Source organism: Oreochromis niloticus, linkage group LG17 (assembly GCF_001858045.2).
Source record: "Oreochromis niloticus isolate F11D_XX linkage group LG17, O_niloticus_UMD_NMBU, whole genome shotgun sequence".
In the NCBI taxonomy this organism is placed as follows: Eukaryota; Metazoa; Chordata; class Actinopteri; order Cichliformes; family Cichlidae; genus Oreochromis; species Oreochromis niloticus.
In genome coordinates, this window is record NC_031981.2 from 13,357,287 (window position 1) to 13,385,089 (window position 27,803).

The 27,803-nt window shown below is 39.2% G+C and overlaps 1 protein-coding gene across 2 annotated transcripts; it reads left to right on the forward strand.

The window, feature by feature from the left end:
- Positions 1-377: 377 nt before the first annotated feature.
- On the forward strand, positions 378-5,251 carry wu:fc23c09 (uncharacterized). Of its 2 annotated transcripts, XM_005451601.4 has the most exons (4): positions 378-476; positions 1,195-1,274; positions 1,467-3,174; positions 3,270-5,251. In XM_005451601.4, the coding sequence occupies exons 3-4, from the start codon at positions 1,559-1,561 to the stop codon at positions 4,354-4,356; spliced, it is 2,703 nt and encodes a 900-aa protein (XP_005451658.3). In that variant the 5' UTR covers positions 378-476; positions 1,195-1,274; positions 1,467-1,558; the 3' UTR covers positions 4,357-5,251. The 2 variants fall into 2 exon arrangements, with proteins under 2 accessions (XP_005451658.3, XP_025755223.1); XM_025899438.1 differs by lacking the exon at positions 378-476 and having other exon boundaries at positions 1,137-1,257.
- Positions 5,252-27,803: the final 22,552 nt, after the last annotated feature.

Genomic DNA, 27,803 nt, shown 5'->3' on the forward strand with positions numbered 1-27,803 from the left:
AAGTACTTCAAAATATTAGCATATGAGTGAAAGGCCAAGCAGTTTCCAGGATCCACTTCTCACCCTCATATAACCTCTTAGATGCAAATGCCTTAGCGTGGCAGATAGAAGCCACTGTAAAGCGGCCATCACCTCTGACCCCTCTTCCTAAAGTTGTCCCATTTTCCCACTATTGATCCTTCAGATTCCTCTGACATTGAGAGTAAGTGTGACAATCCTCTTCCAGATAAAGGCATTTTAGGAGTTATTACCCATGGCTTACCCAGAGCTTATGTGTGAAACCTCTCCATACAGAGAGGGGCACTGAAATGGATCATTAAAGTTAACTATGTCGGGCTAGTGTGTGGTTCAAAGGTTGCACTCTTTCTCCCGGAGTATTCTGTTCAGTAGCTTTTAAGTCCTCTGATGCTACAGATAGAGGCACGTGAGGGTCAACTGGAAAGGCAGACAATAAGGGAATTCAGCACTCATGATGGGTAAGCAGCTCTCATACATCAGTTGAACAACATCTTTGTTGTAATTTGTAGGATTGTGCTGTCCTTAACCTTCATTATTTCACTGTATTATCACGTTTAATGTATTGTTTTACTGTATTCATATTATCCCTTTATAATTTGGGGTTCAGCATACTATGTGTATTTAATTTATTTCTTTTTTTCATCAAAAAGTTATTTAAATATGAAGATGTGTAAATTGTTATTATTGGATGTAGTTTTTTAGCATGTGTTTGAAGCCAGAAAGAGGTCAGACCTGTTAAAAGGGAATGAAAATCAAAACCAAGTACACTTTTTATGGTTATGGGACCTAAAATGTAGCACACATACACATGGTCATTTATTATCTTGTATTACATACAGAAGCCATTCATAACTTTCTAGGAAACTGGGGAATCATCACAATCTGTTCATGTTTTTAAACCTGTTCAGGTTTAAAAGCTACCGGTCAAAAATTAATGTTTAGCACACTTTAAATATCTGTGGCTCAGGAAATAGAGTGTTAATTTATCAGAAGGGGTGAATAAGGCTTGTACAAAGAAGTTCTCAAACAGATTAGAAAAGTGCCATATACGTAAGTGCCAGGCCATTTATTGATTCAGCAAGTTTATAAATGTAACCAGAATTTATTTTTGACGCTGAGAATGTTTTTGTGTCACTTGTCTGAAATTTGTGTTACTCATTTTTTGTCCCTCAACAGATAAAATTGAAGTGCTCACACTCACGCTCGTCCTGCTGTGCACTGTCTCTGGATTTTCACACAGTACGTATTACATTCCAGTAAGTGAAAACTAGAACGTTCTTAGCATCTTTGAGTTAAAGTTCTTTCAGTAAAGATAATTTACAGATCTAAGCCCTGACATTCCTGCAAACACCTTTCATGTTAATTATGCTAGTTGTTGTAACGTGAAAGTGTAGCTTTTTAGTGCTTATTTAAATGTATGAACTTTCTGTCATTGCATTGTACAACAGGACTGACTTTCGCTCAGATAGACGGATGGAAGAGCAATGACCAGTCTGACTTGAGAAGTAAGGAGCTTAGCGATGTTTTTACATCTGCAGAGATGAGAAACAATTGTGCTGAAAATATTACTGAGGAATCCACTCAAATGACAAAAACCGAGGAACAGAGGGGTGAAAGGAATACCTCAGAGAGGAACCCTACTAGAAAGCTTGTCGAGAAAATAAAGACTGTGAAGGAAAGAAGGGGAGATGGACTGACTTCACAGATAGAAACAGAAATGGAGGAAAACACAGAGCGTGAAATGACCACAGCTGGCAGTATAGAAGGACTCTTTGTAAAGAAAAGTGGTGAAGGGTACACCCCTGAGACATTTCTCACAAGTAGTCTTTTACAAGAAGGAACAAACAGAGAGATCTACTCTGCACCAGACACAGCTGAATATGTAGATACAGATAAAGAAGTTGCATCGAAAATGAGAGAAAATGGACTGAATTTGGACCCTGACTCAAAGACAGAGACACACAATGAGAGCAGGAGACTGACACGTACTGGAAAAAAAGGGAAAATAGGTAATGATCATGATGCAGTGATACCAGAGGAAGCGAAGCGCAACAGGACAGATGTGAAAGTGAAGAGAAGTGATCAAATAGAGAGGCTGAAACAAAAAATGGTTGAAGAGGAGAGAGAAGGAGAGCTAGTTGCAGGGATCAGTCATCAGGAGAAGAGAAGAGCGGCACAAACTATAAAAGAAATAGGAGACAAGGAGAAAGGCGCAAAAAAGAGTGAGGACATAGCCCATGCAGTCTATAAGGAAGAAGATCAGGTATTAATTAACAACGTTGCATCTCCTTTAAGGATATTTCCTGCTCAGGTAGAAAATGCCACAATTCAAATTATCACCCGTTCTCAAAATAAGCCTCCTGCTTATCACATCTCCCCTTCACTTCCTGTCACACCCACACAAATTCCTCCAGACTCCTCTCACCCTCCCACCCTTTACACCACGGATAGTTTTCGGTCTCCTTCTGTCAATATTCACATTCCTAACTCAGTCAGTCACATCACAGACTTAACAGAGAGTCCGGGAGGCCATCTCAAGCGGAAAGAAACGGGAGTGAAGGCTGGCTTAGTTAAAGAAGATGTAATGGTTAAAAATGTTTTGTTGAAACCAGCATGGAAAGAGGTACAAACACACAGAGCAGAGGACAAGGGGGAAATAAACAGAGTTGTGCAACCATATGAGGGTGAATTTATCTTCTTGGTCCAAACAGCAACAACACAACCCAACGAAGCAAAGTTTTTCACCAGAGAGCCAAACCCAACATCAAAAATAAATGGCGTTTTATCTGCTGAAGCGCCTCGGCTTGCACACAAATCAAACACGTCGCAGTCGATGGGCAAATACCGAAATGTTGAACTGATGGAGAATTACACCAAACTTACAGGGAAGCAAAATAAAGCATCTTCTCCGCAACCACAGCTGAACAAATCTTCAGCCAAACCACAGCTCGGAACTGCCAAAACACCTTCACCGAGGCCAGTGAAAAACAACAAGCAAAGCAAAAATAAGACCATCAAGAAGTCCAAGGAAAAGAGAAGGAAGAAGAACAATAAAGCCCAAAAGCCACCAAAGAAGAAGAAAGAAATCTTCCCACCAACGCACTTTTCTTACTTTATGGACAACTATTGTCCAATCGAGTGTGCCTGCTATGGAAGGTAAGACAAAGGATACTGAAATGAGACTAAGATACCCTCCAATATTCTTATTATTAAATCACTAATGATTCTTTAATTATATGTGTTGTTTTTAGAGTGGTCCAGTGCTCAGACAAAGGTGTGGATAAGGTTCCTTATGGTATCCCCTATAATTCCCGCTACATCCTCCTTATGAATAACTACATCGACAGCATCCAGCTGGACCTGCTAAATCAATATGACTCTATGGAGTTCCTTGTACTAAGCAACAATCGTCTCACAGATGGTTCCATTGAGGGAGCTTTTGAAGGGGTCCCAGCTCTGAAACGCCTCTACTTGGATAGGAATCTCTTACAAAGCGTGCCAGCAGACCTTCCAGCTTCTCTGGAGGAGCTTCGTCTGGACAACAACCGCCTGACCATGATGTCGAAGGCAGCCTGGGCACAGTGCCCTGTCCTCTTGGTTCTGAGCCTCAGCAACAACAGCCTTGGGAATAATTCAATTCCTAATGGCGTGCTCTCTCCTCTGGGGAACCTGCGCACTCTGAACCTGGATCGCAACATGTTGATCTCAGTACCTCTGGGGTTACCATTGTCAATCAAAGAGCTCTATCTTAAGGGTAACCTCCTTGAGAGTTTTGGCAGAGGAGCTTTCAACGGGAAATCAGGGTTGGTGGTGTTGGACCTGAGTGCAAACAGACTGACAAACAAAGGGCTAGATAGGGATTCCTTCCTCAATATAACATTCTTGGAAAGCATCAACTTAGAGGGGAACAGACTAAAACAGGTGCCACAACACCTTCCTCCATCTCTTAAAACTCTAAATTTGGAGGGAAACTTCATATCTTCCATAAAGAAATCAGCTTTCAGAAGTTTGAAAAAGCTAGAGCACCTAGGCTTAGCATGGAATAAAATCTTTAAAGTGACAACAGGTGCATTCAGGATGCTGCCCGTACTGCACCAGTTAGACCTGAGTCACAACACACTGAAACTGGTGCCCAGACAGTTACCTAAGGGTTTGCACTCAGTAGCACTCAAGCACAACAAGATTCAGTCAGTGCCTCGTGATGCTTTCTGCTGGGGCAATAAAAGTCTAAGCGGACTTGTGAAAGTGCAGTTGGAGCACAATTTCATTGATATGGCAAAGCTGGATGCACATGCCTTCAGATGCTTACGGGGCTTCCAGGTGGTGCACTTCTACTGAGCATCTGAATCTTCAAAAGTTTCATAGGCTTGGATTTTTTTTATGCACACAATTGAAATAAAAGTTTATAGTACTGAATCCTGCTTTGAAAGTTTTATCCAAGACCTGTGGTGAATGCCACTATTACGATAAACCAATGATGAAACTCAAAAACAATATTTATTGTGTGTGAAATTCAGTTTATTGTGTGTGACCCACCAAAGTCTCACTGTCCGACTATTTTTATGACTCAGGCTGCTTTTCCCAAAATCCCTTATATGGTAGGAAAACATCTGTTTGCATGCAGCATGAGCAGCCTAAGATACCTAGAACTGCAAATGCAAATTGTATGAATGCAAATCATCATGTTATTACTGACAGTTTTTATTTCTGGCAGTTTTTCCATGACCAACTAAAGCAAACATTATTATTTTATCCTAGAGTAATTAAGTTTAAAAAAAAAAAAGCTGCTTTGTTTTATTAGGCTAAAAGTTAAATTAAGACTACTTATATGAAGGTAACATGGAAAAAATGCTTTGGAATTAGAAATTTAAAAATAAAATAAAAGCAATTATGTTGAATGTATGTAGACTTGTTTAATTTAAATATTGGATCCAATTTACTTTTCTTTTTAACATTGTCAGCATTGTTTTCATATGTCCTAGTTTCTAGAATGTGAATATGTCAGATGTGCTGACAATGAGAGACTCTCTGTGGCCTATGGATCCATGTTTGTTTTGGGTAAAGTGTGAGCTCACTGATTGCAACCATCTATTCTTTGCTCTGTATGTATCAACAATATGTTTTATGAGTCACTGAATAAAAAACAGAAGATTCTACTGATTATATGCCATTGTCGTGACACTCTCTACACCTTTTCATCTCTACTATAACATCTTACTTAACTAGATGTCTGTTTTCCTCAAATCTTCAACGAAAACATTTTATCATGTAAATTTGTCTGACTCAATTAAAAAACAAGTTAAAATAAAGAACTCGTTTGCTCATGTATTTGGTTGTTTGTTGCTCTTAAACAGGGGTTTTCCCAGTTTGTGACCATTCCAGCTTTCTGGTTCTTAGTGAAAGAACAAAGACAGTGTGATGGGGCAGCTTAAAGGTTCAGTCTTAGTTATCCTGTCGGTTGACCAATTGCTCCACGGTAAATACATGGTCACAAAAACGTAAATGCATTCCTAACAAACTAGCCACTAGATGGCAATAATGTATAGAAGAACGTTTCCAATGAGGACAGCCTCGGGGTATGTGTGCAAAGCTAGAGACAGAAATGTGTTTTTACCTGGCACAAATACAACACTGTGGCAGTTTAAATGCATATGCTTCAGGAAGCTCATCCTGTCAGGAAAATGATATATTTAAGGTTATTTACGGCTTTAAGGCTCACACTAGAATGGGAACTTAAATAATGTGAGCATCGTGCACAAACACAGACAGGGGCACGAGTCATAAAAAGATTTTCACTCCGAAGCAAATATGTTTAGGATTTCACTCGCAATAATTAGAGAGGATTCAACCTGACCACAGGCCTGGAAAAAATATACATGACAGAAGATAAATGAAGAAGGGGATTCTTTTCTGTTAGTGAAAAGTAAGACAGAAGGCAAGAATGGGGTAAAAGCATTAGCCCACGTGGAGGTGCTTAGCACTTTTCTCCCTTTTCCTTCTTTCCCTCAGTCTAATAAGTTCAGTCAGCAACGTGGCACTGCACCCATAGGGCCTGGGAAAGAGGAGCAGGAGGAGGGGGCAAGAGGGAGAGCCGGGATGAGGGGGGAGAGAAGTAGAAGAGAGGCTGAAGGAGAGGAGGGAGGGCTCGAAGAATGGATCCAGGCTCCACTGGCTCAGTGCGTGTCCAGAAGGGAAGAGCTTTGGCTGCAGCAGAGAGCTTACCAGCACCTCCCTACGGTCCAGCAGGACCCTGACCCTGAATCTCACTACCGTATCTACCTGGGTCTTCTAGACATCCTGCTTATTCCTTTTTATATCTTTGTGCCTTTCTCTCCCTCCATCTGTCTCACTCACTTTTTTCTTTGTTGCACATTATGTTCCTGCACCCACTCACCTTTAAACCAAAGTGCATATCAATTTATGCATATGTGCATGCCTGCGCGCATGCATTTTTCTTCTCAGTACTTGTGTGGGAGTCAGATACGTCATGATCATGTGAACTGCTCCCTTGACTCAGTCTGAGCCCGTGTGCTCATTTAAGCAGTTTGGCAGATGGTTGATTTGGCAGATTTGTGTACGTCGGTATCCTGTGCTGGATGCTATCTGATATTTAAGCTTATCCTAACAGGAGGAATGCAGGAGTAGTAGTAGTAGTAGTAGTAGTAAAAGTCAGGGCTTTTGCATTCTTTATTAAGAAAAGCTTTTGCACTGATTGTTTTTCATTCAAACATGACTTATAAGGCAAAGCGATCATGTAATATTTGACTAAAGCCCCAACACCACATTTACTGACTTAAACATTCTGTCTATTTAATTTAGCATTGCAATTTTACACTCATATACAGATTTCACTCAAACAGTCCCATAGGTACAAAATGCTGTGACTGAGAACACAAAATATGCGATTTATTTAATTTCTTTTTTCACTCTAATGCTGACCAAAGTCATGAAACTCTTAGAGGAATCTGACCACAAAAGAGAGAATAGGAAGACAGAAAAGAACAGACTGAACAGGATATTAAACCACACCCTAGATGTGATCCAGCCAGACAAAACAGACAGGCTGACTGGACTGAGTTGTGGTACTATTCAGCTGTTCAGTCTTTTCCTTTCCCATATTTGTAAAACTTATGAAACTTTTATAAAATATCTGATGATTTATATTTTATGCTAAAAGTTTTATTAGCTACAGCAACAATTTTATGGAATACGTATAAATGAAGTGATGAAGTGTTTCAGTGATGGTTGACACTGACAGCATATCGTTTGTGGCTGGCCTTTTTCACATACAGTAATTGAATGCAGTTGTAAGAAAGACATACATAAAGAAATAATTTTCGCTGTGTATATGTGCTGGGTTTAAGGGTGTCTCGCACAAAGACACACACACAGAGACACATACACATCCATCTCTCTCTCTGTTTATCTTACTGTTCGGCACTATACAAACCAATGGCTGAATTCATCCCCTAAGCCGAGCTCAAACTCTCAACTCCACTATAATTCAACCCCTGTCAACCCTTAACCTTAAGATGAATCCTAACTCTAACCTTAAGCCCACACTCTGAGGGTAAGATTGACCAACATGACCTCAGTTCTAAATCTCAAACGTAATCTTAAAGAATATAAAAGTCCTCCTGGAGATTCAAATGGCAGCTCGGTCCAAGCACGGTGACATTTCAAAAGCCAAAGGTAGGTGGCGCTTGAGTTAGCCCGGAGAAAGGGAAGGCAGGGAGAAGTAAAAGAGGGAGGGCAGCAAGTGAGGGAGGAGGCGATGCAGAGAGAAACCATGGGAGCCAGAGGGACCTCTAGACACACACATACACACAAATACAGCCCATCATATGCCTCTGCCTCAGGCCTGCACTAACAATACACACAGGCATGAGCACAGAAGTCATACACGCACATATACAAAATGCTAAATTGCTCTGCACCATCAAATTTTAGTTACACAAAGCTACTAAGGAACATTTAACGAAGACACCCATTGCAGGGCATTCATCACTAACACATGTGTGCACACACTGTCCACATATGTTACTCAGGCTCCACAAGGGGGCCTGTGAATGTTTATCTTCTGGAGAGAGACCGAACATCTTGATCTAAAGCAAAGCACAGTGGTATAAGCAGTCGTTACACTCCAAATGGGTCACATAATGTTATCTAAAGTAATTCATTTGTTGGCCATTTTGAGAAAGCAGAGTGGTTTAGGTGGGATGAGGGAGTCTCTAGCAATGTCACACAAGAGATAAGAAACTTTGCAGCAGGAAAGGATTTCCTTTTCTCTTTTTTGTTACAGTTGAAAACGTGTCTTACATTTGCCATCATTGATTTAACATTTTACTACTGGCATTAAATCCACCTGACACAGGCTTCTAACTAAAAAAAACTTTGCAGGGTTGCAGTATGCAGAAATATAATTGCCTGTGAATTATTCCCAACTTGTAAGTATTCAGGAAACACACTCACAATAACCAGATTTATCAAGTCTTCTTTACGGTTTCTATCCCAGACCTAAAAAGCTGGTTGAAAATTCATTTCACATAAAATAAATCTTTCAACTCAGCCTCCTAGCATTAAACTTGATGGTTGTTTATCATCAAGTCAATGCCTGTTTAGCTTCCAGCTTTCCTGTAGCTGGCCATTTGTTTGAAGGTGTTTGCACAGGGATTCATGCAAATAGCAATTACTGTACGTGCATGGAGCCAATCAGGGGTCCCTATTCTCTGTTCACAGTGAGGACAACTTTGATCTTTTCCTCCCTTTTATCTCTGCCAATAATTACTAAGCATATTCCACTGCATCTTACATATTCCCTCAGCCTTTTTAAAGTGATCCATATGATCTTTCCAAATAAAAGTAGAGACAGCACGGACTTGTAAAGTTGTCCAATTTCCAAGCTGTTCTGTTTTTTGAAAATTGTAAAATCACCAGCCAGTAATCTCCTGCAGGATTTCCTGGAGCACACAACTTTAAGTCCCTGTAAATCTGGTTTCGGAGCCAATCAAAGCACCCTGTTTGTCTCATTCCCAGTTTGAGGAGCAATAAACAGTCTGACTTCATATGCATTCATCGAAATAAGTTTGAAGACATTAATCATTGCTTACTATTACAACAGTGATAACTGGTTTTTATCCAAAAGGACCTCCTGGAATTGGTGTTTGTCAGACAGTCATTAATAAGGTACAAACCAACCATAAGCCACTTTCACACAAATACTGCAGCTTCCAACATTTGTATTATCTGATGCAGATGCATGGGAAAATTAAAATATCTGACCCAGATTAAACTCTTTAAGTTGCCAGCTCACCAGTTGAAGGTCCATGTGAGAATATTACAGGTACATTCACTTGGATCAATACCAAGAGAATGGGTGCCATGTGCACAGCCTTCTGCTTGCTCTAACCAGGCGGTACCCTACCTAAAACCATACTGAGAATTTCCAGTATTTCGAATGCAACCAACCTAGACTATTTCATGCTGTGTGCTTCATGTTAGAAAGGGCATCTGCAAGCAGCTAAATATGCAATTTGAAACATACACCTATTACATATGTACACATATTTTGTTTCCAAATGTGACATGGCTTTACCTCTTGTAATCTTTTAATCCTGGTCTCAGACCAGTCCCATAACTATGATAAATAAATTGAGATTTAAATACATATTATAATGCAAATGCGGAAATATTTGACTCTGAAGCCCAGCTACATTTTTTACATTTCTGTGGTCTAAATCCATCTTTTTAGGTGCCTCAGAAGTCTGTTGTGCTTGGTTCTACATCAGCAGCGATAATTTATTCACCAAAGGCCACAAAGCAACCTAAGAATCCACCTTTGCCTTCAGGCCTCTAATTCAGTAAAGAGGCACTAACACTCACATTTAGTTCATGAACTGGAATCTGACTGAAGTGACTTTTGTGTTTTCGCTTGGTTCAGTTTTTTCGATCATTAGGCTGGAAAATTCCTCATTTTAAATTGAAAACCCGCTGAGCTTTCAGGTGTAAAGTAAATGAAAACAAGTCAAAACCACAGACAGGATGCAATGGCATTCCACTTGGTGCTTGTAATATAGTTTAAAGACTTCATTAGGGGACCCACTTTTAGCAGCTGAGTCATGTAAAGATCACTGAATGAGCAGATTTGTGCCGATCATGATACTCGGCAACCCATCAATCCATTTACGGTTCCAGTGATCTTCTGTGTCTCACTTTTTTATTGGTCCTGAAACATATGTCTGCCATCAGCATGGGAAATCTATAAACCAGGTCACCCTCAGGAAGCATGTCGTTTGTTTCTCCAGCTTCCTGTGTGTTGGCTTTTGACATGGGCTTCAAACACGTTTGACTGAGGCAAATCAGGTCGCAAAAAGCCAAAAAAAAGAAAAAGTAATTCAAAGAAACCTTAGAAATATCATGGGCTAAAAAAAGCCAAACAGTGACAGCTGGCACTTTAAATAAATAAAGATCAAGTAGAACATGGGGTTTTCCATGCTAGCAGACATTACCTAAGAAATCGTTTCCCCACCCCAATTTTACTGATGTCTGTTTTGAATGTCAATGAGCAGAAAGTAAGACAGACAAAGCCAGTGGAGTTATTAAAGGGCAAGTAGGGAAAGAACTACTAGGAACTCTCCAAGGCCACTTAGTGACATTTTTCTGGACCTAATCCACAACAGCACTATATTACATGACCCAAATAGATTCAAACAGTAGTCAACAAATCACCTGACACCACAAATCATCACCCAGCATTAAAACATCTGACAACTCTGTTTCTCCACTTCCTGTTCTGCCTCTAATCTAACAGCTGTGAAGTAAATTAGTAACACTAGCGACAAGATGTTAAATTAGAGGTAAGTTCTTTATCAGCAGGTATTACACAGCTTTGATGTCAGCAGTGGGGGTTGTGACAGACGATGGGATGTTTTAAATAAGAGGCAAGTCTAAATACATGACGATGTGATGCAGACGTAGAGTAGAGCGGTGTGTATAGACACACGATGGGTGCTTGCTCAAAAACACTGTCATAGCTAATTTATCTCCTTCGCACACTTCGGTGAGATTAACAAATGTGCCACTGCACGAACAAAAACATGACTGACAAATGAGATCATCTGATTATGTTAGCAAAATGAGTTGGCTGGATTTCAATAATCAGTTCATCGCTCATAGAAGACATTAAAGTCAAAGAGTGACTGGCAGAAATGATTCACACATTATCTGTGTTCCCTGCAGTGTTATTATTGGCACTTATAGTCTAAGTGGCAGTCTACTATTTTTATGTGAGAAAGACTAAGGATCTAAGGATAACCATACTCAAAGCTGTACTTGAGCAGCATCCTAATTGGTTTTGCATGTATTTTTCTCATAAAATATCAAATAGGTTATAAATTTGAACCCAATAAAGAAAAGACAAGGATTAGCACGTACATTATAATTGACTTTTGGGAGAAAAATGATGTTTGTTACAAATATCATGGCAATCTATCAAGTATTCATGTTAATATTTCATTTAGACCCCAAAATAATCATTGCCATACACTCTATGATTAATTCCCTTGCAATCCATAAAAACGTTGTGTGTGTTTATACACTTGCTGGACCCTTTCTTAGGTACATCTTGTTAGTACTAAGTTGGACCCCCATTTGCCCTCAAAACTGCCTTAATTCTTCATGGCATACATTCAGTAGGTTGCTGGAAAAAATCCACAATCCATGCACATCCTTGATGAATCTCTTGTTCCATCAGATCCCAGAGGTGCTCTGTTGGATTGAGATATAGTGATTATGGAGTAGTTTAGTGACATGAATTAATTAATTAATTAATTTTTGTACTGGGATCATAAAGAGATGGACTTGGTCAGCAACAGTACTCGGGTAGACTGTGGCAATTGATATCCCTCACACCATTTTATTACCTCCAGCAGCCTGAACCGCAAGCCAGGATGGATCAATGCTTTCATATTGTTTCCACCAACATGGAAGCAGTCTGACCATACCATCTGAATGTCGCAATATAAATCAGTTTCATAAGGCCAGGTATTACGGTTACAGTTTTGGTATAAATTGTAAAGTCGGTTTCCTGCTCTAGGGCAGCGGTCCCCAATACCCGGGCCTCGGACCGGTACCGGTCCGTGAGTCGTTTGGTACCGGGCCGCGAGAGTTGAGGCTAAGGTGAGAAATGTATGGTTTTCAGGGTTTTTATCGGTTTTCAGCGTTATTTTGTTATCGTTTTTATCGTTAACTCGGTTTTCCTGGGTCTTTTCACGTGTGTTATGAATAAATCTTCTTTTTTTCGGTACCGGTACTAGTTTTATTTTGTTGTATTTAACCGCAACACCTTAAAGGCCGGTCCGTGACAATATTGTCGGGCATAAACCGGTCCGTGAGGCAAAAAAGGTTGGGGACCGCTGCTCTAGGGGACAGGAGTGGTACTTTCTGTAGCACACCTGCTTCAAGGTACAAAGCGTTTTCATTCAGAGATGGTCTTCTGTATATTTTGGTTGTAATAAATGGTTGAGTTACTGTTGCCTTCATATCCAACCCAATATCACGGCAAAACATGCAATAGACACGCCTGTTTACAAGTGTGTCCATTTCAAGTTTTGGAGAGGCAAAGCATGAGATGGACACCCTTGCAGTAGTTTCATTGCTGCATGCAGAAATTGCATTACCAGCTAGGGGAGATAATATATTTAGAGCTATTATGTTGGTAGTGAGCAAATAGCAAATTAAGTATATTCCAGCGTATCTATTACATGCTTTGTCGTGATGTGGAACCATAAATGTCGTGACATGGGTTGTCATATTGCCAGACTGGCTATCCTCCTCCAGAGAACTGCCATTCACTGGCTACTTTCTCCTTCCTGGTGCTGTACAATTCCAGCAGATCAGCAGTTTCTGAAATATCAATCTGGCAACTTCAAAGTCATTCAAATCACCTTTCTTCACCATTCTGATATTCAGTTTGAGCATTGAGTTGCTGCCATGTGATTGGCTGAATAGTTATTTAACTGAACAAGCAAAGACTTGAAGAGGTGTGTCTAATAGGGTGGCCAGTCCAGCCAAAGTTATTGTTGTAACCCATATGCATTATTGACAGTCTAGATGCATTAAAGCACAATTTTTAACCAAATGTTCAGAAAACAACAAGCAAAAAAATTTTTCTTACACTTGACACTGTCACCCTAATCAAGGTCATGTCGACTTTGGTCCCTTCTTCAAAGGATCCCTTGTCCTGCTGCATCAGCAGGGACTGAAACAACATTTGGCAACAACATAATACAGTTAATTCCTCAATCCGGGGCAGAGTTTCCCAGAAAGAATGAGCTGTTACATAGAAAACAGATGCACTAAATTTGTGACATTGAACTCTGATTTTCCACAGTGAAACAAAGTTATTCATCCGGGTTTAATTAGTTAGATTTAAATTCACGAAACAAATCGAACCATTTAAAAAGGTGAGCAATAGTTTCTCTTGTTTTGTTTTCCATAAAAAACTAAATAACAACGGAGATTTCCACACAAAATTACCATCATGCTTTTTTGTTCATTTGTTTGTTTGTTTGTTTTTATGACAGCACTACGATATACAATTATTAAAACAAAGTCTTACATCTAAATTTAAAATCCAAAATCCAAGTAAAGAATATGCAAACTATAACAGTTACGTTACCAAAAAGAAACAACTCCAGTTAGCATATTTTAAAAAAAGATTTATGGACCAGTCAACTGTTTGTGCCAGGTATTGTGAAACAGTGACTTGTATGTTGCCAGATATTTTCAGTTGTACAACAGTTCAATGACTGTTACTTAAATCAGATATTTCATCCATGTTTTTGTGTGAAAATACTACCGCCAACTTTAACATCTGCCCATTTTTCTCTGCCAGGGTCATCAATGTGTCTCACAGAGAACTACAGAAGGATTATGGGAAAACACCCCAGTGGGTGACTTGGATCTCTGAACAGCTAACACCGATGAATCAGTGAATCTTCCTGACTGTGACTTTGATGTGGTTCAGATCCAGTTTTGTAGTGAGTGCTACATGTGTTGTGTAATTTCAGAAAGATAATGTATATTCTTGTTGTAATACAGATAAAAAGAGGACTAGTGTCTGAAACAACACCAGATTTGGTTTCCTTAGAGAACTGCTTCCTCTTTGTGCTTGAGCTTTACAAACTTTATAAACAGTCATAACTGAAGAGGCAGAGGTCGAGATGCCCTGACTTTGAATCCCTAGAATGGAAAAATCTTCAAAAGGAAAAACTGCAAATTCTGTGACGCAAACAATGCAATCTTTTGTTCAACCCAAGCTTTTAAATGTCTTGTCTTTGAAACATTATGCTCTTGCCTATCAAAGACTTTCTGCAGTTGCCAGCTTCAGACTTCAGCAAAGCTCGTCTAGAGCCTTTATACAACAGTCTAAAGATAATTATGCTGACATTGGCAAGTTATCTCTGCTTGGAAATTGGAAAATCCCACCACACAAGTCGTTCATTGTTGTTAGAATTCCTGTCTGTATTAAGAAATGGGAATTTTAGAGCGATATTTGCAGAAAAAAAGACCACTGTGTCTGTCAGGACACAACATTAAATTATCTTCTTCTTACTCTAATCAGCTCTTATAGTACATTTCCAAATTTTCTTGCGTTTTAATGAAAACATGATGTTCTGTGACTCAGCTCCAAAGCCATCAATCACCTGAAACTCTATGGTCCAAGGGGCTCTCATGATGCACATACCTGGGAAATTTATTCATTTAGTTCAATAATATGACTTGCTTATGATTATGTCAACTGTGTTAAGCTTCTACTTGCATTTGGTTGCCATGTGGGGACATACTTTACAGGCTGGCAAAGCAAGCCTGCATATCTGACATTAGACTTTCATTGCCAGGGTTACTAATACAGACCATTTTAAAGGTGAAAAAGTGGTTGTGACTACACCCTTGTTTTTGTGTGGTCATCTTTCCCATCAGTAGACTCTAGACACTGTAAAGCTATGCAAACCTGGATGTGAAAATATGAAGTATGTGGAAAGAATGGGGGCAGACTCTAGAGTAAACTTCAACTGATCCAAGAGTAACTGAAGGATCTTTTGGGCTGCTGGTAAAATATCCAGATTCAATCAGTCAGGCAGAGGTTCTGCAACAGAAATGATGGGCTCTATTAGTACAAGATTAGACTTAGACACAGAATTCTGAACCTTTGCCAAAGGTTTTCTGCTGCAGCAGCATTTAGCTGATCAGACATGGCCACTCCAAGAACATTTCATTTCATCCTAGAGTGAATTACTCCATGAAAGAGAGGTGTTTTTTTTTCTTTTCCTTTTTTGAGAGCGTTCAGTGCACTTTGGAAAGCTTCATGAGAATACTGGGAAAAACTTTGACCACATCTCATCCGTTCCATGGATAGCCAGTCTGCCATTAACCACGGATAAATTATCAGAGTCTGGGAAAGAACAGATGTGGCCAACACCTAATTGGCTTCACCAACGCTCTTTTTGTGTGTTAATCCTTTTCTCCTGTAGGCCTGTATTGTCCTTTCTTCGAAAATCAACTTAGCTTTCTCCCCTGCACATAAAAGACAAATGGAACAATATTCATCATTGTTTTGAAGTTGACCTTAACATGTGTTTTGCACATGACAGGTACTTGAAAGCATTTTCCGTCTTTTAGTGAATGCTTTCTTCGGTTCCTGTACAATTTTTTCCAATCACCTGAAATGCATTCCTGTGGAATATCAAGCATTCATGCCAATTCTATTTCTATCCCATGTGATTTGGGCAATCTACGACTGCTGACGTGTGTGAAGCAGTAAGTGAGATAGGATATGTTTACATAGTTATGCTATGAGGTTACTGAGGAACTGGGAGTGAAAAGTAAACGTCTCATATCTCATTTAAAAAAAAACAGAAATAGAGGACTCCTTCCTTCAAAACTAAAACATACAAACAGCAGTTTATTTTGTCAGTTGTACTAGCAATAAACAGTAAAATTAACAAAAAATCTATCCACTGAAGTAGCAAGCAACAATGTTTGTGTTTTCTTTCACTTTCTTCCTTTTTCTGTCACATCTGGTCCAGTAACAAAGTACATGTTCCTACCACACCTCGATGAAATAAACTTAAACAGCTAAAATGGGAAGTTGGACTGCTGCTCCTTTTGGCACACTGAATGATAAATGTGGATAGAACAGAAAAACATTTCTCAGGAGGCAAACATCGCCATTAGTCTGTCTTACTGTCATTCTGGTTGGGAACTGCCATCCAACATATACAAAGGAAGGGTTTTGTCTGGTAAAGAGACAATTCCTCTCTGTTTAATTACAATCCACGTTGGTACTTGAACTTCATCTGGCCTGAATTCTTGGTGAAGATAGATGGTTGACCCACTATTCTACAAAAGCCCACATGGTGCTGCTGCCACAGTAGGGTGTGGACACTGATGGCTCATGAGGAACAATGTGGGGACATAACATATCTGTTTTCTTATGGACGTGTCTGAAAAATCAGCAGGAAATAAGTCAAACAAAGTTTCTAAAGACACTGTACAGCTGTTACAGAATAATTACTAATGAAAAGCAACACAACAAGATTTAACACCATGATGCTCCTTTAAAGTAACTGTTCTTTGTTCCAAGAGCACACTCAGTTATTAGGTTCTATGAATAGATTAAGACTCTTTCCATGTTGTGGTGATGTTCAAGGATTTTCCACTGGATCTGCTAAAAGTTGCACCAGTTATGTCCAGTACTGGCCCAAGTTGGTGATAAAATCAATAGAGCCTGTAGCGGTCTGTTTGCAGTAACTGGGTAGGAACACTTAGTCATGCAAACATACAGAAACCTGAGATTCCCAACAATATCAAAGTCAGAGCCAAATGAAGGGAAGGTATTTGAAAGTCCTAACTGCATTCCAGACTTTAAACCTGTGGGCGTAGACCTGGAAAACGTGATAGCCGGAGGATAGATTTAAAGAAATAATCAGATATTTTGGGAAAAGCATGTATTTGCTTTTTTGGGCAACATTTTTGTGAGTTTAATTTAGCATAACTACTAAAACCACTGGGAAAAAAAATAACAGAAAAAGGTGGAGTGAGGGCGATAACACTAGCTTTTGAGGTTTGCAAGCTGCACCTGTAGACTGGGTTTACCACGTAGATCTATACTTCCACTTAAAGTGAAGAAAACTTCAGCAGGGACTTTTTGCAAGGTGTTAGTACAATTAAAAAAAATTTTTTTTTTTAAAAAACCATCAATAAAATGCATGCAAGTGATTGTCTAGTTGCTGGTCTTACTTGATTAGGCCGTGCCCTTCAGGAAAAAGCAAAAATGCCATTTTGAAAGCTGGCAATGAGGGAAAAACAACACTGTGGTCCCAAATAAAAAAAAAAAGCCATAAAAGCCATACACCGAGCAGCGAGTATACCATCGACTCGACATCCTCCTTTGTTGCAACATTCATGTGGCATACCAAAGACATTATGGGACGTTGCTATAACGACCCATTAGGTGTTAATGGAAAATGATGAAACCTGAGTCAAGTTGAGCCACATCAAGTACAGTGGCTTGCAACAGTATTCGCCCCCTTGAACTTTTCCACATTTTGTCACATTACAGCCACAAACATGAATCAATGTTATTGGAATTCCACGTGAAAGACCAATACAAAGTGGTGTACACGTGAGAAGTGGAACAAAAATCATACATGATTCCAAACATTTTTTACAAATAAATAACTGCAAAGTGGGGTGTGCGTAATTATTCAGCCCCCTGAGTCAATACTTTGTAGAACCACCTTTTGCTGCAATTACAGCTGCCAGTCTTTTAGGGTATGTCTCTACCAGCTTTGCACATCTAGAGACTGAAATCTTTGCCCATTCTTCTTTGCAAAACAGCTCCAGCTCAGTCAGATTAGATGGACAGCGTTTGTGAACAGCAGTTTTCAGATCTTGCCACAGATTCTCAATTGGATTTAGATCTGGACTTTGACTGGGCCATTCTAACACATGGATATGTTTTGTTTTAAACCATTCCATTGTAGCCCTGGCTTTATGTTTAGGGTCGTTGTCCTGCTGGAAGGTGAACCTCCGCCCCAGTCTCAAGTCTTTTGCAGACTCCAAGAGGTTTTCTTCCAAGATTGCCCTGTATTTGGCTCCATCCATCTTCCCATCAACTCTGACCAGCTTCCCTGTCCCTGCTGAAGTGAAGCACCCCCAAAGCATGATGCTGCCACCACCATAATTGACAGTCGGGATGGTGTGTTCAGAGTGATGTGCAGTGTTAGTTTTCCGCCACACATAGCGTTTTGCATTTTGGCCAAAAAGTTCCATTTTGGTCTCATCTGACCAGAGCACCTTCTTCCACATGTCTGCTGTGTCCCCCACATGGCTTGTGGCAAACTGCAAACGGGACTTCTTATGGTTTTCTGTTAACAATGGCTTTCTTCTTGCCACTCTTCCAAAAAGGCCAACTTTGTGCAGTGCACGACTAATAGTTGTCCTATGGACAGATTCCCCCACCTGAGCTGTAGATCTCTGCAGCTCGTCCAGAGTCACCATGGGCCTCTTGGTTGCATTTCTGATCAGCGCTCTCCTTGTTCGGCCTGTGAGTTTAGGTGGACGGCCTTGTCTTGGTAGGTTTACAGTTGTGCCATACTCCTTCCATTTCTGAATGACCGCTTGAACAGTGCTCCGTGGGATGTTCAAGGCTTGGGAAATCTTTTTGTAGCCTAAGCCTGCTTTAAATTTCTCAATAACTTTATCCCTGACCTGTCTGGTGTGTTCTTTGGTCTTCATGGTGTTGTTGCTCCCAATATTCTCTTAGACAACTTCTGAGGCCGTCACAGAGCAGCTGTATTTATACTCTTCCTCGTCTGAGGCACAGAAGCGTTGCAACGGCCTATCGCACTCAGCCCCCTTGTGGCAATGTCACGAAATTACATTCTCCCTAACTTTAACCCTTTGACTGCCTGCTCAACCATTTGGTTTAGCATATTTTGAGAGACTATATATAATGAACTGGAGTACTTAGCTTAACTCAACCTTATTGAGCCATCTCTACCACTTGGTTGAGTTATATTATCCTAAAAATTTTAAAGGTAAGTACATTTTTCTGCAGTATAAACATGTCAGAGTCTTTACTGAACATGATAATGTCATTTGATACCAGAAAATAGCTGTAATAAATCCATAATATTTTTTTAAAAACATGCTCAACCAAACGGTTGATTTCTCAATTGATGGTAAGAGTAGCAAAACTTAGCTAATGTTTAGAACTGTTGTTTTAACATATGAAATTGACTATTTACTATTGAATATAAATAATTTAATGATCTATACATGTAAATATGACATGTTTAATACTGACAAATACTGTATGTTACAAAATGTTCTAATGTTTAAAGATTTACTCACTTTCTGTGATTATTTTTTAAAGTACAGTTTTAAATGACACATGGAAATCAAACCAACTATATTTCTACAATTTAATTTTTTTTTATGTTTATTAGATGGATTGCAAATCCTTTTATGGAGCAAGACAACGCACCTACCTGGCCCTTGTACCTGAAAATTCTCAGGACTCCGATGGTGAACTGAGTGATGATGACCCAATAGAGGATCCAGATTTTCAACCCAATTTTGCAGACGATAGTGATGAAAGCTGCTTTGATGTTTCCCTGGATGAAGATGCTCCTTCAACAAGTAGATCTAATAAACTTTTTGACAACACTTTGCCAAACCATAACAGAGCCAAGGCTTTCTGTCGTGTTCTGTGACAACTATTTTACCAGTTTTAAACTGGTCCAGCACCTAGACACCTCATTGGGTGTCAAGTGCATTGGCACTGTTCAACCAAATCGCACAGGTGGAGCCACTTTGATGACAGACAAAGAGCTGATGAAGAGAGGGCGTGGAGCTTTTGACTACAGGTCTGCTGAAGGTGTGATCGCAGTTAAATGGTTTGACAACAAATGTGTGAACCTGCTAAGTAATGCTTCTGGGATCATGCCACTTTCAACTGTCAAACGCTGGAGCAAAGAGTCCAAGGCGAAAGTTATGATCCCATGCCCATCACTCATCCCTGCATACAATGAGCATATGGGAGGGATAAATCTCTTGAGTTTTTGATCAAATTTACAATATTTTTGTGTTTTATACATTTTGTGGTTTGTTATTATAACGCCCACTGTTGAAATGGAATCCAACAATGTTTGATGTTTTACTACCACAATAAAGTGGGTCAAACACAAAATTGGGTAGTTATTGTTTTGCAAAATGAGTATAACCTTTACTTTTTTCTACTAGTTATGTCTGTAGAACTTTATGTAGTTGTACCATAGAGAGACATCTCAACCGTTTGGTAGAGGGTAATATTTAAAAAACTATAAGGTGTGTATAAATTTTTTTTTTTTGATTGTGATCATTATTGACCTAAAGGAATAGAAAATATGGACAAATAATTTTTTCATTGTATTTTTCTTGGTGAGGCAGTCAAAGGGTTAAATGAAAGTGCAATACCACCATAAGGTCTTTTACGTTATAAACAATTCACACAAAAAAATTACAATTGTGACCATACACTTGTGGGCGTCACACTGACATTAGATTACACACAGGTGCATTCTATTTAGTCATTAGCACTCATCAGGCAATGTCTATGGGCAACTGACTGGGGCGGAGGTTCACCTTCCAGCAGGACAACGACCCTAAACATAAAGCCAGGGCTACAATGGAATGGTTTAAAACAAAACATATCCATGTGTTAGAATGGCCCAGTCAAAGTCCAGATCTGAATCACATCGAGAATCTGTGGCAAGATCTGAAAACTGCTGTTCACAAACGCTGTCCATCTAATCTGACTGAGCTGGAGCTGTTTTGCAAAGAAGAATGGGCAAGGATTTCAGTCTCTAGATGTGCAAAGCTGGTAGAGACATACCCTAAAAGACTGGCAGCTGTAATTGCAGCAAAAGGTGGTTCTACAAAGTATTGACTCAGGGGGCTGAATAATTACGCACAGCCCACTTTTCAGTTATTTATTTGTAAAAAATGTTTGGAATCATGTATGATTTTTGTTCCACTTCTCACGTGTACACCACTTTGCATTGGTCTTTCACGTGGGATTCCAATAAAACTGATTCATGTTTGTGGCTGTAATGTGACAAAATGTGGGAAAGTTCTAGGGGGCGAATACTTTTGCAAGCCATTGTAGGTACTAGTGGAAAAGGGCTACTAGGGTTGCACCCTCTTTCCAACTAATTTCACCTAGCAACAGCTAGCAACCAACAGCATCCACTTGCCAAGTTGCTAAGACGTCACTGACCTTTCTCTAGTTCTGTGTGAATCAGACGGCAATTGGTGAGTTTTGGTGTGAAGTGGATGGATTTTGAGGCAGAGGGAGGCTCCCAGTGTGTGCAAAGCTAAAACTGTTGACAAAAACCAGCTGTTTTTGAACAAAGCAGTGTTCCAGTATATACTCTGAACCAAATGAGAATGAGCTGCCCAAGATTTTGACCTGAGGGGAGCAGTGCGACATTTTTCCATTTTTATTGTAATCATGTTTGCAGCCATTTGGCTTCTTTGCACAAACAGTGTTTTTCTCTATCAGCATCCTGCTGTGTTTGGTCCTCCTGTTGTTCAGATTCAGGAACATTTTAGTCTTATCTTGCTGACAGCTTGTTTATAATCTGCCCTCCACTGTCTGGCGATGCTGCTGAAGATACTCTATTTTATGTAACGCTTTATTTGGACTATGTTGAAAAATACTAAAGTTATTTGACATTTTGGGAAATAATTGACCCCACATTCACATGTGCGCCGGTCAAACAGGATCTCTGTTGGACTGCTGCATTAAATATTGCTCAATACACTACTATCCATTAGTGTGTCTGTGTATGTGTGTCAGCATCTGTTTATCTCATTACTTTGCAGATGTGTTTTCTCCAAAGTAACAGAGTTGGCTGACTAACACCCAAACTTAGCTCATTATGTCCTGTTGTAAGTTCATATTCTGTGTTTTCAGCTGATGAATTACTTTAAAAAACTACATCCTCAGTAACTTAGAACTCAATGTTTTCCTAATATCACTATATTAGAGCTCTTTACAGCTATAAACACTCTTTAAACATATACAGTGACAGTCAGGCACAGACTAGTGCTTATTAGGTGGATTGTCTCTCCCATTCTAAGCTGACAATGCCACGGCAGGGTTTGACTGTTAATGTGTTTCCCATGCACACACTTTCTGCTTCAGCCTTACCAAATGACACTCGAGAGCCCTGGACTGCCTGCTGAATACATCACCCATTTTACAGCCACTCTTTTCCACTAAAACTCTCATACTGCTACTATTTTCCAAGGCTTCTAAGTATTAATCTACATTTAGTGTGAATAAATACTGCATTTATACAAAATAAGTTTATGCAACATTTGAGAAGCAAGTAAGTTAGACATAGCGGGACAAAGCAATGCAATATGTATGGCATTATTATTAGTTAGCATCTGATGGATGGCTTCAAAGCTGATACACATTGGCAGTGCCTGCTCTTGTGCAACAGGACAAATTCCAGTTTTACAAAACACACCTAAGGAAAAATGTTATAAATCTACCAATCTGTAGCCTGATCCATCCCGGCCTTGCTTTCTTTTGATATCTAACCTTAACACAAGTCAAGTTTTGCGTTTTAAACACTATTCAAGCATCAACTGCGCCAACATTCCCTTCAGTCGCATCAAATCTTTACCTAATTCATCTCATGATAGCTGTTAAGAATAGACTGAAATGTTAGGACAGATTCACCAGCTCTTAGGAAGAAAGACTGACAGGGCAGTTTAAACAGATGGTGCAGAAGTCCTGGACACTCCCTTCAATTTGGTTTGGACAGACATCAAAATGGACTGCTGGGAACATTTGAATTTGTAATGTGGTTGTAATCAGTTTGTACATCTTCACTGGTCATTGAATAATTCATTTAGTAAGAATTCTGCACATCGTGCCTCATATGCTCCTAGTGTTTTACTCCCGACATGTTTTTTAAAAAAATGTTTACTAGAGGAAATGAACAAATCTTCGCACGCAAACATTAATTCTTGTGCTGGGATGAATTGCAAAGTGCACTGGCATGCTTATTTGACATGTGATGTGAGTATTTCTGTCAGAAATACTTTTTGTGGTTTACCCATCCTCACGAAATGCTGACTATATCTTCTGCCATAACGGATTACTGGAACATCCCAGTGAATTACCATCATTGGATTCAGACCATTAGAGATCGTGTCTAATGTGCTTCTTCTTGGGGAAAAAATTAAAGGCATACATTTAAGGAATAAATGTTTGATATAAAAAAAAAATAACTGCTAGATAAAGCTATTGCTGCTGTTTGTATTTCACCCACCATTAAACCTTTTTATACTAAAAAACTTAACTTCACTTGCCGCTTGTTTGTGGGTCTATCTGTATTCAGTATTGTATTTAATAAAAGAATGCTATATTATGGACTGAATTTGAGCAGCTCTGGATACTTCACACTTCCCTGCTGTTTCTATCAGCAGTCACATCATCGATATGTGTTATGATATGTTATTCATCAGATCATAAGCTGTTTCTCTCCTTCTCCATTATTCTGGGACAAGTTAATCTTGGTTTTGTCTGTCCAAAGAATTCTTTGCATAATCGTGTGGCTCTTGTAGACATTTAGTGTAACCAGTGGTTAGCGCCTGGTTGTAAACCCTCTGTATTTCATCCATGGAGGTACTATCTCTTCATTGTAGACCTTTACAGTGATACACCTATTTCTTCAAGAGTGCTCTTGAGTTTGTGAAGTTGTTTTTATAAGTATGAAAATCTGACATTGTGCACGTTAGTTGTCTTCTGTGGTCTTTCAAGCCTTTTGGTGGTACTGATCTGACTATTCCCTCTTCTTGATTTGCCCACTCCTGAAGTTTTCATGTCTCTCCTGTCAAATTATTTTGGAGACTCTGAAAAAAGGAAATGCATTAAACTGGCTCTGGTTCCTAAACAGTTAACCTAAAAAAAATCTGTAAACCCCCCTAAATTAAAGCTGAAAGTCTGCACTTCAATCACATGTGGATTATCTGATTTCAAATCTACAAAAAATAGTTTCTTTGTCAAACACTTTTGGGCCTATCTGTATCCCAGGCTGCTTGATGCTGTATTGTTTTGAAAGGTTTGTCCTCCATGAATATTATCACACGCACACATAGTAATTGAATTGATGAATATTAGTCCTGTGGGCAAAATAATGAATTTCAACCAAAGGTAGAACAATATCTGAAAAATGTTGTTTTGCCTCATGTGCATGGAATATAAAATGTGTATAAAAGACATACAGCCCTTAAATGCCTACAGATTGTCTGATGTTGTGTGACGTTAACGGTACATTTAATAGAGCTGTCACTGAGACACACTGGCATGTAGTATTTAGCTCATACAGTGTTTTGTGGATCATCTGCCTCTGTAAATACACCACAATGTTAACGCTTCATTTTGTTTCCATGACTTGAAGGTTGAGCGGAAAATATTTGTGTAGCTCTCAAAGCTTGATTCACTATAAAGCTTGGCAGCTAACATATCTGTTTAAAAGCAAGCGGCTCTGGAAGGGTCAAACTTCGTTGGCAGACATGAGAGCTGCTTGGCTGCTCACCTCAGCTCAGTTAATCAAAAACAGACTGAAATGGAAAGAAAAAAATGCCCACCAAACACATGCAGGCCCATACGAAAGATTAATGAAGTCTCTCAAACACCCAGTGGCCATTTGTACTTTGAAAAAAAAACCATTGAAGGCGGGACGCTTGCACACAGTTAACCCTGTATCCACTGCAGATTAGTGGATGTGAAGGAATATAGCCACTTATATTCCTTCACCATTATTTAAAAGCAGCACAGATTACACGCCAAAAAAAGTGTTCACCCTGTGAAAATGTTGCTAGTAGTTGAGCAGAAAATAAAGCAGCTTTGGTCACGCTTTTGTTTAAGCTCACAATGAACTCAAACCAAATTGGATAAAATAAAAGTCAATTGTGTAATTAACTAAGAAAAACAATAGGTCAGCTTGACCTCCTCACCACCACAATATTTTATTGCCTTTTTAATGACACCACCTTGATACACTGGTGTGGTTTAAAAATGATAAAATCTTTTCCCTTCTTTTCTACCTCAAAGCGTTGGATCAGAAAAGTGTTTTTTATTGTTCTTTTGTGGTGTTCCAAATTAAAACACCTGCCAACTGATGGGCGTATTTTCTTCTAATGAGCTTAAACTCTGCTGAATCAAACCACTAAAATTTAGCCATCGTCGCTAGTGTTCTCCCATTTTGCTGCAATAGTCAATTTAAAACTGCTGCCTTAGTAGAAATGCATTGGCTTTTTAAAAAACATTAGTGTACATTTGTTGAGATAAATTTATCCTGTCATTTAAAATACAGTTTACAGACAGGCTGTCAGTGGTTTTGTTTTCCAAAAATAGTATTGCTGTCTGTGAGATTTTTAAGGGAAAAAAACAACAGTAAAGTTCATTTTCTATCCCTACAGGTGCAATTTACCCCCCAGGGATAATTATTATTGAACAACAATCTTATTTTTACATTTCCAAAGGCTAAAAGGGCAAATATTTTATTTCAAGGCAACAAATGGTACATTTTTGCACTATTTCTTTTAGCAAGAAATCAGAAGAAAAATCAGTCTTTGACTTAATACAAAATAAATAAATAAAATCAGTTAGTTTTACTCTGAAATGATCATTCTTTACAGTAAAATGAAAAGAATTGAATCCATAGCAAGCTTCTGTATCTGTCTTTTATATCAGTGGCCTGTCAGCTCACAGCACCGTGTTCGTGACTTAATGAAGTTGACAAAGGGTGATGATGTGAGAGACATAAAGATGTGATAAATGTGAATCGATTTCCAAGTGTTTAAATTATATATAATAAATTATAATTAAATAGTTTTTGGTACCATTTGATTAAAGACTTGTCTTTTTGTAAAGTATAAACTGTAAGGGAACATAACAATAGCTAAGAGTGTTGCCCACTGGTAAGCACCTGTACCCCTAAAAGTATGGTGAGGTTCCTTATTTTCACAGATTTCTCAGCACATCAAACATTTGTAGATTTAGTCATTGGCTGAGCTAAGCCACTACATTCATCTACCATAATTGATTAATGCTCACCTGAAATTAACAGGCTGTGATTTGGTTAAATTCTGAAAATGCCTTCAGTTCTGGTTGTGCTGATAAGACTGGACGTGTAGGTGGAAGTTCCAGCCCAGCCTTGCATGCCCTTTTAAACCTCGAGGTTCAAATTCAGAATGCATAAATGTTTAATTTGGCATGAAAGCAGACTGAAAACACAGCAGAATAAGCTTTGTTAAATATCAAAAGATCAAATCAATTCAAACTGATTTGTTCCCAAAGTTCCATATGGATAACCCATTTTTTATGCCATACATTGCATTTCCTTAACCTAATTCAGCTTCTTCGATTTAAAACTGTGTAATACAACTGAGTCAATATTCTAATACAAAAGCTTTCAGCAACTTTGTGACAAGGTATTTATAATGCAACTACAATACGCAAATGATTTTATAAATCAATACCTGAACAGTGCAGAGAGTACTGAATCTCTGCTGCACATCAACTCTTATTTGTCCTTTTTTCTCCTTTATTGTACAGAGCAGCTTTTTAACCTAAGAAACAAAATTATTAATGTTTTAACAGCACTGCTCAGCAACCAGGCAGCTGTGTTTGCCCATTCCATCGTATCCCTCTCCTCTATTACAGGATGCGATGTAAACTTGGCTGGTCGTGTGTTCCGTCTTTCACTTCATTTTCTGCCACACAGGAGTCTGTCTCCATGGACACCGAAAGTCCTGCCGGCCCTGAATGAGCACGTTTGTATCAAAACGCTTCTTGAGCATGTTTCCGTCGTCTGTGTGTCTCACGTGAGGGCTGAGGTGAAATGCCGAATGAAAGAGACATCTATTTGAAAAGACCTTTGTGTGGGTGTGCATTGTTGTAACGATAGGTGGCTCAACTTAATATGGACTAATTTGCATGGAACATGAAAAAAACCCACAGTATCGGCTACTTTGAGGAACAACCTCTTTACCAAGAGATCAAAAATGACATCTTCCCTCTATACACTACCAATGCCACAGTTACTCACTATTTGTGCAGCAGCACAGCACCCATCTCACCATTAAGGCTGGCAACTGACTGGCCCAAGCTTTGTGTGTAGCTCAGAGGAAAGGGTGCAAACAGTGAACCAAAGTGACAGGATTCTTCCACAGCAATTATCATATGAATAAGTATCAACACACAGCCTTGCTTTGATTGGACCAAATAAGGTCATTTCCCACAGTACTGCTGACCCACAACCCGATTGTCTGCCTGTCACTGCCATCACTGGTGCCTCGACTCTCATTCGTGTGTGTGGGTGAGACAGAGAGCATGCATGTGTGTGGAGAGTCTGTTTTGTCCATTACAGCTGAGATACTCCATTCAGAGGAATAGTAATGACAGCTCTCCTACACCTCACTGCTGGTGAATTACTTAGAGAACCTGGGATGGGATTTGTGTGTTTAGTCCTGCACTTTAAGGACTTCCGTTGGTTTGTCACTGAGAATGACAGAAAAACAAAACTTTATTTGAAAGGGAATGTCACCAATGTGTACAGAAGCTGTAAATCTATAATGCAGGAACAGGTACAGTTCAATTATTTATTTATATTTGCTCTACCATTCAGTAGAATTATAGAAAAAACTATTTC